Raw genomic sequence first — 17,195 nt, 5'->3', positions numbered from 1 at the left:
GTGCCACTTTACCCAATCTATCCGAGTCAAAACAGAGAAAGCGGGTCTCTGCTGGAAACCTTGGAAGGGAGAAGCTCTTCCATCACGGATGTCCAAAGACGCCAGAGCAACCCAGGTCATCTGCCCACCAGCGGCTCCGTGACCCTCTCCCCTCTGCTCCGACACGCACCTCGCACCCTCACCCACAAAAACCCACAAGAGCTCAGTGAGTTACTCTGATGTTTATTTGAATGCATCTTAGTCCACACAGTTGGTATAAAATCAGAAAAAGCTAAGCAGAAAATATATAAAAAAAAAAAAAGGTCTGGAGTCTTAGCATCAGAAGGGCACCGTATATACATCTACAGTTGGTGGCCAGTACGAGTCATTGCCAGACAGTCCTTGGAGTCAGAGGACAGTCTAGACCGTGCTGCATCCCAGGAACCACTGTCCCAGGGGGTCTAGAAGCTTGTCCTGATGCTCCGACCATAAGGAAAACGTGGGAGTGATAAAGGCGGTGGTTTGTTATTCATTATAGTAATAACAGCAGCCTAGCTAGGTACAAATGTGGTTATAAACCATTTATCTTACACAGAATTATTCAGGTCTCCGTTCGACTTCATGCTGTAAAATGGTTAATTGAATTTCCAGTGAGGCGTTTAGACGATTAGTGATCACAAGGAATGGTAAATACATAGCACCACTTCGTAGGTTTGTTGTCACCAATTTCTCACCTAGATGCGTGACCGGGACACCCCCCTTCAAGGGCAAGTATTCCAAAGCCACAAGTCGTGATTCTCCGAGGGCTCCAGTTTGGGGGTTCTGTCCGAGTGCAGGTAAGGCTGCACACAGAGGCGTGGGCAGTGCATGTCTGTGTGTGACGCACTGGGTCACCCACAGTAAAAGGGCTTTGGGCCATTTGGGGTTTCTGTCCACACTTTGGTTTTCTAAATGAGGTGGAGTGGGAGGGAGGCATCTTCTTTCAGATGAAAGGGAAGGGGCAAGATGGACTTATTTTATTTCTGGGCAAAACAAACAAAAACAAACAAACAAAAAAACTGAGCTTGATTATACGGTTAGGATGTCAAGTTCCTTAGCTACTTTAAGGTTCAACCCAAGGCTGATGGTCAACACATAAAGCAAACAATACTATGTACATATATGTAAAAAGTGTTATAAATAGGTTTTATAAACCGTCGATATTATATACATCTTCAATCAACACTAACCACCCCCCGCACCTGCTCTCTGTTTGGTTTGGTTTGAGTTTGGGTTTTTTGGCTAGCTCCTTTTTTTTCCTGGCTTCTGGTTTACTTCCTCCCTCCCTGCGTGCGCTCAGACCCTCGGACGTCCTGTCCCGGTGCCTCATTCACGTTTCCGCAAGATCACATAGATGACGCCGCTGAGGAGGGCCAGTGGGAAGGCCACCCAAGCCAGGATGTAGGCAAAGCCGTAGGAGTTCTCCGAGTTGAGATGCCATTCCGGGTGCCTGACCGTGTAGATGGATGCCGCGCTCATCACACACAGACCTGGGAAGGAGAGGGACCAGCTGGGGGCAGGAGGGGTCATGGAGCGGGGACCCTGCACCACCCCCAAACCAGACTCCATGGGACCCGGAGCACCTGCCCCACCCACCCTGCTCTCCTCCCAGACTCGACCCACCTCACACACACACACACACACACACACACACACACACACACACCAGGGCACCCTTCTCTCTTTCTTAGGGAGAAGGATACGGGCTGCAGGAAGAGAGGGCACGTCCATCTCAGGCAGGAATCTGCCACCAGATCCAGAACTGGCAGGAGGGGCTCAAAGGTACAGGAACCCAGGAAGCGATCTGCTCTCTGTGTCCAATCTATGTGACCCAGACCATTGCTTCCAAGGTCTCCCCTCCTCTTTCCTCCTCATTTCCTTTAACCGTCACCCACTGCCAGTTGACACGAGGGGCCCAGCGAGAATTCGGGTGGCAAGAGAAGCCCACCTATGTCTTTGCAAGGATGGCTGGGTGTGGGAGCCCCTGGAAGCCGGTAAACCACTCCACAGATGGGTGGCGGCATCCTCTGAAATCAGGGAAAGGGACACCTCACCGTTATCTGAGCGGCACTCACGCCGAGCACAGGGGTGGAACGCCATGCTGACCTCCTTAGCAGGATCGCTACATCAGAGACCAAGCAAGCAACGCCCACGGGCCCCACTAGGCAGACAGAAGAACACGTGGAGAGGAAAGGGGGGAAGGACGCTGCAGAGAAATGAGGTGGTCACGGGCAAGCTGCGTGGTGCCTGGTCCCTTTCAACTGTTCTTGGTCCCCCAAGGTTGGTCTAAAGCCCAAACAAAGGTGAAAGGGCATCAGATCCGCAGGCAGGTCAGGCAACCCCTTCCTTGTCTACCACAGAGCCTTGGTGGAGGGACAAGAAAATCCTCCACCTGAGATCCCACAAAGCAGGCAAGTTCAAGCGTGACGGTCCATGCCCACGGTGACGGTCAGCATCCCTGCAGGGAGGAGTCCAGTGACGTGAGCACCCCAGCCCAGAGCGGCACAAAGCCTGCTCTGTCCGCTCCTGAACACAGGGGCTTTGACAGGCTCTGACTGACTCTATTATAAGTCCAGAACACATGTGGGATGCCTGTGGGTCCAGAGCCCCCCAAGGCCCGGACCACCTACATCTAACCTCACTGCTATTTGGGTTATTTAACTGGACACTGCGACTCTGTTTGAACAAAGTGCAGAAGTGGGACTGTGTAACATTCACTGCCCCGATAAGATTGTCCTTCTGCAAGTCAGAGAGAGAAAACACCCACTCCATTGGCCCCCGTCGAGAGAGCCACACAACAGTCTTGGGACCACAGGGGCATCAGCTCCAGGACCTGCCACCTACAGATAGCCCAGGAGACGGGAAGACATCTGTTTCCGCAGGGAAGTCATAGATGGCCAATGGTCACAGGAGGGAAACTGCGGTTTCGATCTGCTGGACCTCGAGGTCTATAGCTCACCTCTCCAAAGTGCTAATTCTTGCCTGTCTCTTAGGCTATATCTGACCTACCTAATGATGGCAGAGCCTCAAAGGCGAGGCAAGAGCAAGGGAGAGGGTGAGATGTAAGCAGAGCATCGGAAGGGCAAGACAGTGTCCATCATCTTTCAAATGGGGCGTGTGTCTAGCCAGCAACAGCATGAGAAATGTAGTGATAGCTGCGTGGACCAGCTGTGTCCAGATATCCCCAGCAAAGAGAAGATAGCAAAGAAAAAACACTTTGTCTATGACCTGGGGGGAGCGAGAGAGACAGGACACACAAGTGCAGTGACTAACTCAGTGGCTTAATTATATGACATTCGCCCTGGGAGAATCTCAGAAGTAAAGGGATTTATGCTTTGCTTCGAGAATCCACACGCTTGTACACTTGCAAAGTCAACAAGAGGATACACGCTTTATAATTACTGTTGTCGGGAGACTGATGCTTTAGGGAATATATCATTACAAGGCTGTCTGTATGCAAAGCAACAGACGAGCCCCGGAATACAGAGCAGGTAGTGAGTCTCGAAAAGTCAAACACTTCTCCCAATAACGGGACTGTGATTCGCGTTCTTGGCCACCAGTAGGTGGAGATGCGTTTTTGAAGGTCTCCGTGGAGAAGGTAAGTGAGGCCACCGACTACACGCAGGTGTGCTGCCCTCCCCAGAGATGAGCAGGGAGGGGCCTGCGTCTGGGAGCAAAGGTCAGCTGTACGTGGAAAGGCACTGACCCTGTCCAGACAACACAGAAATGCTGGCCGCTCAAGACTTCCCAAGAGTTCCCCCCTGCCTCAGCATGGCTGGGTCTGCATCACTAGACATGCTCCCCGAAGACCAGGCCTCGAGCCCCCTTTAATGGTGACAGCAGCCACAGGTGAACAATCAGAGCCCGGCATCTTTAGAAGGGAGTCCCCAAGAGACCAAAGGCAGAGGAAGGAAGGGAGGGGGTTCTCTAGGCTTCCTCATCTCCATTCTGTTCGGTTCAGTCAACATGGAATAAGCACCTGGCATGTGCGGGTACCATTCTGGACGCTGAGTGCACTGAGATCCACAAGACGTGGTCCCCACCTTCAAGGTGAGTGTCATCCGGAAACAGACACAGCAGTAGAGACTTCCAAGAGAGTAGGATGTGATTCCAAGGAAAGGAGAGAGAAACACACCGGATGCCCTGAGAGCACAGATCGATCAGGGGCCTGGGGAATCCTGAAAGGGGACACGGGGCTTGACCGGGGTCTAAAGGATGTGGAAGAGGTGGCCAGGTGCTGAAAGGTGTGAAGGAAATCCCAGATAGAAGGGAGACCACGAGCGTGGCAAGGAGGATGGAGGGCCCCGTGGACACCACCAGCGGGTCCCACTCAGAGTCTCTGTGATGGAGGCTGGAAGAGAGGGCCACCAGGGCACTTGACGAGGTTGTGGAGGGAAGCACAGCTTTTGTGGAGGAGAAACAGGATCAGAGGCGTGTCCAGAAAGACCGCCCCAGATTTAGAGGTGGGGCCAAGATCGGGGACAGGAAGGTGCGTGAGTTGGCTTTTGCCCAGCAATGGTGTTTGCAAGTAAAAGAAAAGAAATGAGCACAATATCTAGGTGTGATGCCACACACGGAGGAGCCGGTGGTGGACTGGGGTGGGGGTGGGCGGCTCTGGCGTGACTGCCTGGTGGGTTAACTTAGGGAACTTGGGGAAATGGTCTTGCAAGCTGAGGAAGTACAGTTTCAAGGAGAGAGATGGCAACAGTATCGAAAGCAGGGGAGGGAGTCAGCAAATGGCCGTCCGTGTACATCCGTGACCTCTGCCAAAGCAGCTCAGAGCCTGGAGCGAAGCCAGGAGCCTGGGTGGGGCTGGCTAGGGAGTGAGCACTGGGGGAGACCACCGAGATGGGCAGCGGGAGCGCCTCCCTGGAGCTCGTTCCGTGAGCGAGGCCCCTGTCTCTCCCCACCTCGCCCTTCAGGCCACGAGGTAGAGAAGGAAGAGGCTGGAAGGTCCATTACCCGGAGAGCACTGGGCTCTCTGTCCCACCCACACCGAGCCTCCTCTGTGCCGCCAGCCCCCTTTCCATTCTCAGCCTCCGTGTGATTTCTGCAGCCTTGCAAGTCGCCCACAGCATTACTAGATGCCCATCTGGGCCCAGCCAGGGCAACATCTGGGATGATTCGCCCAGAACTGGTGTTTCTTAACGTGGTCTCCGACTTAAGCTGTCTTGGAACCACTCAGAACAGGGAGGGCACTGGGCTTTTATTCCTCCCCCAGATTTTCATTCTAAATGCTCTCTACCCACCTCAATGTGTATGAAAGAAAAGGAACAAAACAAACAGAAAAAGTAAAAGTCACTTTTAAAAGGAGTTTCCTACCATCCTTGCTGTTCCTCGTAATCACAATAAACACAAATTGCAGAAACTACACAGGTGGCCTGAGTTTAATTCTGCCAAGGGAACACATTACCCAGTCACCCAACAAGTGGGACATTCAGGGCGTTCTAGGAGGTGTGCGTGGAGCTCGCCGCTGGGTGTGACTCGTGAAATAAATCAAAACATAGTCTGTATCTCCGTGATGCTTTCCCATCCTGTGCCACTCAACCCAGCAGAGCCGGGGCCAGGGTAAGCACTGTCTGGGAACAGATGGCTGCAGGTCCTGAAAATAAGAATGACTCCAAAATCCAGATACAGGATCAGGACGGTCCTTCTCTAAGAAGAGGGTTTAGAAGAATTGATGGCTCGTGGATAGGATGAGCTCTGTAAATCATCCTAGAAGAACTTACAGTGGGATTAGGGCAGGTTAATGGCTGCAACAGTGGTGCCCAACTCTGGATGGACATCAGAGTCACCAGGGAGCAGCCCTGCCCAAGAACTCTTTTTTTTTTTTTTTTTTTTTTGCGGTACGTGGGCCTCTCACTGTTGTGGCCTCTCCCGTTGCGGAGCACAGGCTCCAGACGCGCAGGCTCAGCGGCCATGGCTCACGGGCCCAGCCGCTGCGCGGCATGTGGGATCTTCCCGGACCGGGGCACGAGCCCGCGTCCCCTGCATCGGCAGGCAGACTCTCAACCACTGCGCCACCAGGGAAGCCTCCAAGAACTCTTAAATGAGACTCTCTGGGGATGAAGCCTGAGCACCAGCGTTTTTTAAAAGCACCCCCTTTCTCACAAAAGGTGATTCTGGTCTGCAGCTGAGATTGAGGAGCACCCAACTAGATGACGGAGCCTCTCAAAACGTCTTCAAGAAGCAGCCAACCTGGGCTTCCCTGCTGGCGCAGTGGTTGAGAGTCCGCCTGCCGATGCAGGGGACACGGGTTTGTGCCCCGGTCCGGGAAGATCCCACATGCCGCGGAGCGGCTGGGCCCGTGAGCCATGGCCACTGAGCCTGCGCGTCCGGAGCCTGTGCTCCGCAACGGGAGAGGCCACAACAGTGAGAGGCCCGCGTACCGCAAAAAAAAAAAAAAAAAAGAAGCAGCCAACCTAAGAAGTATGTAATCAAGGAAAGACAGTTCTTAAAGGTGAGACTCGCAGCTTATTATAAGTGGAGAAGAGATGATGCAGTGAGACAGGCAGCCCCACAAGCACAGGCAAGTCAGTCATCTAGAGCCAGGCAGAGACGGCTCCCAAGTCTGCAATCAGCCAAAGAGCCCCACACGCCTTTCACCTGCCCTTCCTGCATGCTCACGCGTGTGTTTAAAAAGTCCACAGCTGGGCCCTCCAGAAGGAAGCTACGCAGAGACGATCCGGCCCTGACAGCCCCTGGGACACTCAGCATAGTTTGGAGGCTTCCACACAACAGGCTTCAGTGTTTCAAGAAGCATCTGCCCTGCGTGGATCCCAGCTATGGTGGCCACAACCCACTTGTAGATTGCACATCCCATGATGGAAGGGCTCCTCCCTTCCTTCCTTCCTTCTTTCCTCCCTCCCTCCCTCCCTCCTTTCTACTCTCCTTTTTGTTTTCTGATTGTTTTTGCTTTTCTGATTTGCTCCTTGATATTAAGGGGTAATTTCTCATCCCCAACAACCCTTCCCTAACTGTCTCTCTAGTTACTGAATCCTTCATAGGCCGTGAGATAGGAAACACACATGAGCAGGGTTGTCAGACACTGAAGTTTGGAAATCTCTAAGGGAAGTCCCCACTCTCTTATATCCCAAGTTTAGTGGGAAGACCCTACAGCAAGTTCAAACACAACATTCTAGAGAGCTGAGGTTTCTAGAAGACTAGCTCTCTCAGGTCCTTTTGACCGGACGGAACAAGCACAGAACATTCTTAGGACGTACAAAGTACAACCGCTACTCTGGATCAACACTTCAACCTCCAGACAACTTCCTATTCACAGATGGACCGCTAAACTGACAAACCGATAACCGAAAACTAGGTCTCGGGAGAGATAAGAAGCTAGATTTGAAGGGGATAACGCAAGAACAAACCATGTGCTTCTATATCCGGAGGTTTTCATGGCAGAGTTCTAGAAGGCTTGGACTGAGTTTGGAGAAGAATCCAAACAGTGAAACGAGGAGGAATGAGTAAACAAACTTTGGAAGATTAGCAAAATCTCAGTACCTAAGAGCGTTTGGGTTGAACGAAGTACTTATCTCTGGACTTTGGTTTTTGACCGAAAATGACCTTGCTAAAAAGACAATGTTAGAGACTTTTAAGCTAAAATATCTCAGTTGGAAAAATGAAGATGAGGCACTCCCTGCCCTGAGATGTCCCTTCAAAAGTAAGTTCGCTCTGTCCAGTGTTTCCAGTCTGACTAGTCCTGGTGGTATAGACTCATTCATCACAGATGTTTGGGAACTTGAGAATCATAAATGGGGTAGATTTGAACTCATCTTCCACGGTCAATCAGGTTCAATGAAAGATCATATCAAAAGCAGAGTTTCTGCCTTGGATGTTGCGTTCCTTAAAAACTCGGGTGGATTCTGAATCTCTAAATGTATTCAGTCCACGTGGGATGGGAAGAAATGGGGGCACCCGGTGTCCTTGCATGAGCTACGTGTTCATTTAGCCCTCCCAGTCTCAGTTTCTTTATCAGTAAAATAACGAGTGCGTATAGATCAAATATAAGTATTTTATATCACTTTTTCTTGAGGATATAATCATTGATACCATGGACAGGATCACCATTGATATCAAACTGCAAACAGGGAGCCTAAAAGGAAATCCCAGAAGATATTCTAGTTTTCTGTGCTACTTCTGGAAATGGGGTGAATAATGATCACTGCTCCTAATGTACCCAGAAATGATATCTCACTGAAGAATTGGTAATTTAGCAAAGCTGGCAACACTCCCAGAAGCTTGGCTGATATAATAAAACCTTGATAAAATCAAGTAGCAAAGCACTGTTTGGTTTTGAAATCCCAAACTGTGCACATTGACATGTTGTATTTAGGAATTTGATGTGAAATGGTTCTCTAGTTTACTTACTTTTTCCAGTAAAGCGTAAGTCTCTGGCTTCTAGAAAAGGGTCATCGACATTCAACGTCAGGTTGTGTCTTGCCATACAAACCTATGTAAGCCATGAGCTCTGCCTGCCCATCCATCCACCCGTCTATCCATCCATCCATCCAGGACTTTTGCGCTGTTTTCAACCCTCCAATGACTGCTCATGAGTCATGGTGGTGCTTCAGCAACTAAACAAGAGATGCTACACCCCTGCCCACTCAGGGGCCAGAATTGAGAACATCTCACAGTGCCCAGACGTACTCTGGCACATACAGATTTTAAGAGTTATTAGCCTGGACTGTAGAATCCACCACACCTGCTTCCTATGTCTCTCCAGTGCTCTGCTGACTCAGTCCACTGGCCATCAACGGACAGAAGGATAAGAGGAAACAAAGTGAGACAATGGCCAGAATCCAGAGACAAGAGCTGGAAGGCGTCACGTCTAGGACTCTGCACACGGTGCGTGTCGATAACCTGGAACCGATGGTGTGTTACACATGCCGAAAGGAAGACACCAGTAAGTCGGAGGCTGGTGGACTCCAGGGGCCAGAGTAAAGCAGAGTAAGAATTTGTCAGGTGACTCCATCACTGCTTAGAGGTAGGCGACAGGTACCTGAGAGCAGCCTCGGCAGCAGATCGGGGCCATTTCCATGCTGAAGCAGGGATGGTCCCGGGGCATAACGTGAGCTACAGAAATCCACCCTCAAGACTGGCCTGTGCTCTACCGACATCCTCAGCATTTACCTCTGATGATATGTCCAAACTGTAGCTCCGCCCCAGGTTAGGGACCCTCCTTCCAGAACCCCTAGCCCTGTTTCCTATGCACCCCGTTCCATGGAGAAGTGGAGAGTTCCCAGATTCACACACACACACACACACACACACACCTGTGCTGTATGAAGTCCATCCACGGGGAGGACTCCTGCACGCCAGTCATTCTGAGCCACGCCCTTCTGACTGATCGTGCTGCAGTCTGGGGGTGCCCAGCCCCCTCATGGACTCAGTCATCTCCGACTTACCAGCAAGGATCTGGAAGACTCCGGTGATGTAAAACCGGCCCCCCTTGGTGAGGGTGAAGAGCTGGCAGAAGAACAGGAACAGGGACAGAACGCTGAAGATGATGGACAGGATCATGGTGGCCTGGACAGACTGCAGCCATTCTGAGGGAGGAGACATTGGGTTAGGAAAAGCCCGGGCGCGGGGCGCGGGGAGGCGGGGCTCTGCCGCGGGGGGCGGGGCCCGGGGCACCAGGACAGCTGAAAGCCACTCCCCACCCCCCCCACCCCCACCCCCCCACCCCCCCGTCCCGGGCAGCAGCCGCATCCCTCCTGTGAACAGAAGTCGGACTATTCACCTTCCCACTCTTAAAAGTCATTCTTTATTTCCTGCTTTCTTTTGGAGGGAAAAAAAAAGGTATTAAAACGTGTTTAATTGTAGACGTTTTAAGAAAAGGCTCTAAGACACTACCTAGTCCCACCGCAAGGAGTTAAACTCCAGTTAAAATACATTGAACTCCCTTCCAGTCTTCTAGCCAAATGTGTTACTTACACAGATGTGTGTGCGTTCAAGGGGCTCTGAGCCCCGCCCTCTGCCTCCTCCCTCCCTGCCCTCGGGGGTTCGAAGGGCTTCTTGGAGTCCCTGGATTCTGAGAATAGTTCCAAACCACTGTTCAAAATATTAGCATCCCCCAAGGAGACAGAGAGACCGTGGGGATGGCTGGGAAGACGCAAATGCTATTGGAGCCAAGACTAATTCTGTAGAAAGTCGCAAGAAAATGCTGATGGGAAGAGCATGCTTTATTTAGCTATGAACGCCTCTGCTCTCCCTCAGTCACGCTGATCTCAGAGCAGTGGGTGCTCAGTCCGACCATCAGATAGCACCACGGATGACCCTTCCTCATCTTTGCTGAACCCCCAGCCTTAGATCAAATCTCCAGGCACCCAACTGAAATTCAGGCAAGGAAGGGAACTCTGTAGTTCACCATCTACTGCAAATGAAGGTCATTTCAGGAAGGAACGGACAAGAGGCAACAACCTGGGCTTAACACCAGAGAGGGGAACTTGCAGTGTGCCCCCAGGAGACCTCCAGGGGCCCTGCCAACCTGTCGCCTGCATCCTTCCTTCCAAGCACCTGAGAATCACTGGGGCGGGCGCTGCTCTCAACAAGAAAGATCAATTAGAGAAGACCCAGGTTTGATCCTCTCCACTCAGTAATGGCTTAACAGGCCTTGGCTTAGAAAAACACACACCAGTGCTTAACACAGTAGAAAAAGCTGTGAAATCGCGATGGTTTACCATCAATAACTCGCGAAGATGTTCCCTTTTTTTTTTTTTCTTTTTGGCCACACCACGCAGCATGCGGGATCTTAGCTCCCCATTCAGGGATCGAACCCAGGCCCCCGCAGTGGAAGCACAGAGTCTTAACCACTGGGCTGCCAGGGAAGTCCAATAACTCACAGAGGTGAACCTGGTTTGAGCTGCGAGTGGCTCAAGGCAGAATTTTAAGGGTACTGGTTAGGGTAACTGTGACTCGAGTTTCACAGACACAGACATTTTTCCAGACTGAGACCGGAAGCATTTTAGAGTTGGAAGAAGCCTGAGGGATCAACTAACCCACCCCTTTGTACTGACCGAGATTTCCAGAGATGTCTGGATGAGCCCCACTGGCACAGCCAAAGCTGGGAGGCCCCTAATTCTAGTCTAGTGTTCTTTCCACCGTGATGGACTATACGCTGCTTTTATCTTTGCAATTTCTTTGTCAATTAAGGTTCGAAAAGGATGTCTAATGCGTTGTGAGCCATCCCAACTTCATTTTTATATCTCTAATTGAACCACTATGCCCAGCGTAGCACTTCTTCTGAAGGAGTGGTCTGCAACAAAGCCAGTGCTGCCATAATATCATTTTTTTGTAATAAAGCAATTATCCAGCACTTTGGTAGGTGAAGCTGGAAACAAAGAAATCTGAGCCCCAAATCTAGAACTGAAACAGTGATTCTATTTTGCTGCGGAGTGGCCTTCAAGGCACACCCTCAGAAGGGGCACAGCTGGTGCAGGTGACATCCTAGATTTCCCTCTCTGATTCTGAGATCTTTCCCTAAAGTCTTTACCTATCATTAACACCAGGAGCTTCCGCCAGACCTCATATTTAGAGAAAACTCAAAATCATACATGTTAAGTCTACATCAATAGGAGAAGTCCCTTAGATTTAATAACGTAATGAAATTCTTCTCGAAACTCTTTCACCAGGAACTTGAATTTTAGTGCCAAGCTCATTACAATTGAGTTAGCTTTCCGTAAGCTGTTTCTCACATCAGATCCCAATCAGGAAGTCAAGGAAGTTTTTATTCAATGGGTCTTGGCTGTACCCCTACTGTTTCGAGCCAAGCTCTCTGGTTTGTTCTGGGGATACAGAGTTGAAGAAGCAAGTTTTCAACCCTAAGCACAATAAGTAACACACATACACGCTGAGAGCAAGTCCAACTATATCAATCACAGCATGTGTGAATGGGTTCAGGTCACTCATTATAAGATGTGGAACTCCATCTTGAATTACGTCATTTGTATCTGTAGCCTGATACAAGAGATATACCTAAAACCAACAACAGTTGAAAATCAAAAGATTTTGAAAAGAGACACCAGGCAAATACTAACAAAAACGTACAGTAATAATAGCATCAGGCGGACGGGATTCAAATTGAAAAAGAGGAAAATGGCCAGTGAGGAAAGATCCAGTTTACCATGAAGAAATAAAAGTCATAAATTTCTATGCATATAATAGCATGGCCTGGAAAAAAAATAAAGCAAAAAATAACTGAAATGTGAGAAGAAATTGATAAAGCTAACAATCATAGTGGAAGATTTAAGCATAGCTCTCTCAGAATAGATAAATCAAGTAGATCAAAATACGGTAAGATATAGATTATTTGTATTACAGCGTTAACCAATTCAGTTTAATAGCTATGTAGATCATGTGTGTCCCTTTAACAAAGACTATGAATTATTTTCAAACACACATGGGACAGTCTTGCCAACTGCAGCAGGCAACAACCAAAAAATCTCAATAAATCTCAAAAAAAAGCAGACATGATGTAAACATGTAACACATGTTTACATGTAAACACAACTAAAGGCAAACAGAAAGTAGAAATTCAAAACAAACCAGCCAACATAAATTGGGACATTTTAAAATAGTATCCCAGATAATCCCTTGGATAAAGAAATCAAGATGAGAAGGAAAGATTTCTTCAGCAAGGAACGATATTGACAGTACGTGTGTTAAACCCACAGGCTGTGGTCCCGGCCGTGCTCAGGCCACGCCCTCCATCAGAACAGGCCTGGGTACCCCCGGCTTCACCGGCTACTTGCATATTTTTGCCCCCGAATCCCTCTCCTGTAACAAGTGGGATTAACTATCTCAGAGGATTGTTGTAACGATCAAATAAAAGTGTTGATATAGAAGCTCTGTACAGTACAAATAACCCCATGAAAAGGCTGAGCTGAGGGGCAGGGTAAATGAGCAGCACCTACAGACTGTTCCAGGATGGTACCTGGGGCACCTCCACCTGGGCCGCACCAAGTACATGTATAACGGGGACAGCCGTGTCCACATAAGCCATGTTATTATGAGGTGCCAACAGGAACACCAAAAAGTATTTTAATACAACTCTGCTATCATTTCATACGGGATCTTCAGCACAGAGGTTGGCAAATTATCTGTGACGAGTCAGGTTGTAAATAGTTTAGGCTTCGCAGGCCATATGGTCTCCGTGGCAACTACTCAAGTTTGCCACCTTAGCAGAAAATCAGCCTTAGTCGATATGTAAATGAGTGGGTGTGGCCTGTTCACCTAATAAAATCTTATGTACAGAATCAGGCCGTGGACCCGACTGGACCTGCAGGCTATCGTTTGCCAGCCTCTGCTACAGACAAGCACATCCGACGTACAGAAAACAATTGTTAGAGTGGAGAGACCTGGACGGAAGGGAAAGCCCTGTCCACTGCAGTCCTGTTTCATACAGATCAACCTTCATGTGAGACCACCGTGCCCAGGGGTGAGTCTGAACTTCTACCCAAGCGCCAAGGCAGTGATACTCTTTTCTCCCAAACCACAAGCTCAGGGTCGTTAGCAGAGCCCATGATCAGCGCCCGGGAACTATTCGTGGAATCCCCGGGGGCAGCGTTGTAACCTCCAACGTTGGTGCCAAGCACAGGAATTAAAAGCCTTTCGCAGACCTGCTGTTCTCATGCGCATGCCAGGTAATAGGGCTGCTGACAGCTCTCTGACGTGGGCCAGGCCGTGGCTGCCAGCACACCCACTCCCCCCGCAGAAGGGAAAGCTGGAGATGCCCAATGACCAAAGGTCAGATTCCTGCCCCAGCGGCAGCTAAGCAATGAAGGAAATACATCTGCCCCCTCAGCTGTATTCTTAGCCCAGGGCCTAGATCTGGTGAGCTAAGAGCTCAGAAGGGATACAGCCCTCTTCAGTGCACCAGCCCCGCTGCGTTCCTTTGCCTCTTTCACTCCCAGCCTGGAGCCACGCCCCTGGCAGCCCCTCCCCACCTTGCATTCCACTCGGGCAGTTCATAAAAGCTCTCTGACTCCATAGAGAGAACAGGTTTTCCGGAAGTGAACGGAAGGACGGTGGCCGTTGAGTCAGAGGATAAACTGGGGGTAGCCAGGCCAGGAGGAAAGAGGCCGTGGGGGTGAGTCACCACTGCAGGAGTAAGTGCCGCCCATTTGCATAATGCTGTGCTGCTTCCCAAAGCGCGCGACCCGCCAGGCCTCGATCCCCGCCGATCCCCACCCCCAAACCTGGCTACCCTACCCACTGCCATCCCACAAACCACCGCTCTCCTTCCTCCTCGAGATGAATGTCATCCCAGAGACGGCTGACTTGCCCAGCGGCCTGCCTCCTATCCAGGTGGCCTTGGCTGTCAAGCTTCTCTCACCGGTGCCAGCCTATACGGGGCCCCGCGTGGTCCTCGCCCAGGGCTCCAGCTTCTTCCCATCCAGTCCAGCTGGGAGCTTTGAAATCGGGCCCAGGGCTCAGGCTAACTTCGCCCGTGACCCACGCAGGATGCTTGCCAGAGGGGAAAGCTACACAGGGGCTTTCAGCTCCCTCTGGCCAGGGGCTCGCACGGAAGAGGAAGGCCACGGGGGAGGCTCTTTCAACGCACAATCACGAGGGCATTTCAACTCCAGCAGAACCTCTGGCTGATGACTAGTGAATAGAAGTTCAAGGCGCTCTGGCTGCACCTGACACCATCACTCAGTTAACTGCCCTCCTAACCAAGAGGCTTCCTGATGGTCACAGGAGCTAGTTTTCCAGAGTCTAATTTATATGTGTGGTTTGATACCACAAGTCTTATTCTCACTAGTCTTTAGATTTGAACGGGGAATATAATACAGCCATTGAGGTTCTGAGGTTACTGAAAATAGTCAGCTGTTTCAAGCTTCCTCTATTCCCTGGTTGGAAAACTCTAGTAACAGGAGGGTCAGGTTAGGCTGTGTTTCCCAAAGACTTGTTGCTGATTAAACAGAAAAACAGAGGGAGTGGCTTCCATGGTCAAGTATATTAACCTCCCTCCTCGGACACTGCAATGTACAACGACGTACTCAAGGCTCTGAGAAGTCTTACCATTAAAAAAATAGCCTGGGTAACTTTTAAATGGTGTTTTCCAAATTGACTTATTGGAGAACCTTTTTTGTTGGTGTTGTTAAGAACAGGCCACCTGGACATGCGGGTTTGGGCCACAGACAATGACAGTGGAAAGGAGAAAGGCATTTTAACTGCCCGATCACAAGCTGTGCTGATGGAAATGTACAGGGAAGGAGGGTATGCCTGGGGGGAGGGGGCTTACGATCTTTGGCTTTAAAAGGCATTCTCCATATAAAAATAATCAGAGGTCCCCTCTCCTTTTTAATCCTAAAATATAAAAAGGAAGCCAAGCATCATGGAAATTAAGAGCCCCCAGCCCACCAGTCATAGGAAAGCACCCACTCTTCTCTCCTCCCCATGCCTACTGAAGTTCTACCCAATTTCCCAGGCCCGGCTCAAAGTTTCCCCTCCCCGCACCCGCTGTCACAATTATATCCTGAACTGGAAGAGGCTCCAGGACACATGGGATGCGACGGGTGCCTACTCAAGGTCCCACCTCCACGCTCACCCTATTAGGCCACCGGGCACCTGCCCCAGGTAACCAGCTCGTAGGAGGCAGACCCAGTGCAGAAAAGCAGGGACTCCAGGTACCCATCCACTGGGGTGCTGAGGAGTTGAAAAGCATGTTTGAAATCTAACAAATTAAAGGATCCTGCTGCCCTTCTTTAGGTTTGGCATCCACAGAACATAGGGAGGAAGGAGGAAGAATGGGACAGCAAAGGGAGAGAGTTCCCCCTTCTCTGCTCGTCCACCTGCCAAGCCAAACCACGAGCCATCTGCAGAGAAGCAGCAAGGGGCCGATGCTTGCCATCCAGAGGCAGCACGTTAGCCAGCTGACAGCCAAGGACTGTCACCAGCACCAGAAAAGCCACTGCAAGAAGAAGGCATCACAGAGAAAGGAAAACCCTGGGGAGATAAAGCCGCAGCCTCCAAATATTTGAAGTCAGTCTGGGGACATGATGGGCGTTTAAACTCCTTGAGGACAAGCTTGCAACCTGTAAAACCCAGGTCCAGCCCCCCAGGCATGAATGAAGACATCCAGAAACTACTGGAAATTCAGAGGACAGTCGTGGCCTCAGCTATGTACTTTGTTAAGGACAGCATCCCAGGGCATTTCCCCCGCATCACCGGCCCCTCCTCCCCAACCTCTCTGCCAGTTCCCTCCTGTACCCTGTATCAGCTGCCGGAGTGTCACAGGACTCACTCTGGACACCTCTGCTGCTCTGCCTCTCCTCTCATCAACTCCCCGGCACCAGGATGTCAAATACCCCCCGTAGACACGGATGACTCCAAATCTGAATTTCCAGCCCAGACCTCTGCCCTGAGCCACAGATGCCCAAATCCAAGTGCTTTGCTGACATTCTACATTCTCAGTGTTAACGGCCAGGATGAACTCCCAAACACGCCACTCTTCTGCTCCAAACCCTTCAGTGTGGCTGGGCTGTCCTTCTCAGCGTCATGGCCCGAGCCGTCGGCCCGTCCTCTCCTGCCTGTAGCACACTCAGACACACCAGCCTGGCACTGGTGGACACACCAAACTCTTCCTGCCTCAGGGTCCTGGCCCTTCCATCACCTTCTGGAATTCTCTTCCTGCAGTTCTTCACACAGCTGGTCTCTCCCATCTTATAAGCCTCCATCCACAGGACTCTGGCAGGAAGAGGCCTGCCATGACCAGCTGCTTCCTCCCCAGTGGTGACTTGCTATTCCATCGCTCTCTCTGTCTCCTACAGAGCTCTGCCCGCTGCCCACAATGACTCATTCATTGTCTATTCTCCGTCTCCCCTGCGTAACTGTGAGCTCCATCCGCCGGGGCAGGGACTGGTCTTTCTTGTTGAGCTCTGTCTGCCCAGCACCTAGGATGCGCTCCATATATTTGAAGAATGGATGAATGGACCACGCTGGCAGCTCTGAAAATGAAAGACGTTCTCTTGAAAGGTAGTGAGTTCCCCATCACTGGTAGGATGTGCACATGGTGGGCACATTGCAGACAGTCCGAAGCTAGTGGGATGGGAAGGGGGATGAATCTGATGACCTCCCAGGTCCCCGCCAAGGTCAGAGTCTACGTGTGTGCTGATGACCACATACTCAGAAGCCTTCGTGCCAGACTTCCTCTTCTCAGGCACCAAAGA

General features: G+C 50.7%; 1 protein-coding gene across 2 annotated transcripts in view; it reads right to left on the bottom strand.

Annotated features, from left to right (window-relative positions):
- Positions 1–206: 206 nt before the first annotated feature.
- PMP22 (peripheral myelin protein 22) overlaps positions 207–17,195 on the bottom strand; it is a 28,716-nt gene continuing 11,727 nt past the window's right edge. For both annotated transcript variants that reach the window (XM_067717045.1, XM_067717043.1), the window contains exons 4-5: positions 9,429–9,569; positions 207–1,508 (exon numbers count right to left, since the gene is read on the bottom strand). In XM_067717045.1, coding sequence (XP_067573146.1) covers positions 1,345–1,508; positions 9,429–9,569 — 305 coding nt within the window. In that variant the 3' untranslated portion in view covers positions 207–1,344. The remainder of the gene's footprint in view (positions 1,509–9,428; positions 9,570–17,195) is intronic.

Source organism: Pseudorca crassidens, chromosome 19, assembly GCF_039906515.1.
Source record: "Pseudorca crassidens isolate mPseCra1 chromosome 19, mPseCra1.hap1, whole genome shotgun sequence".
Lineage (NCBI taxonomy): Eukaryota > Metazoa > Chordata > Mammalia > Artiodactyla > Delphinidae > Pseudorca > Pseudorca crassidens.
Note: the sequence above shows the minus strand (reverse complement) of the source record. Positions and strands in the feature narration are given on the sequence as shown.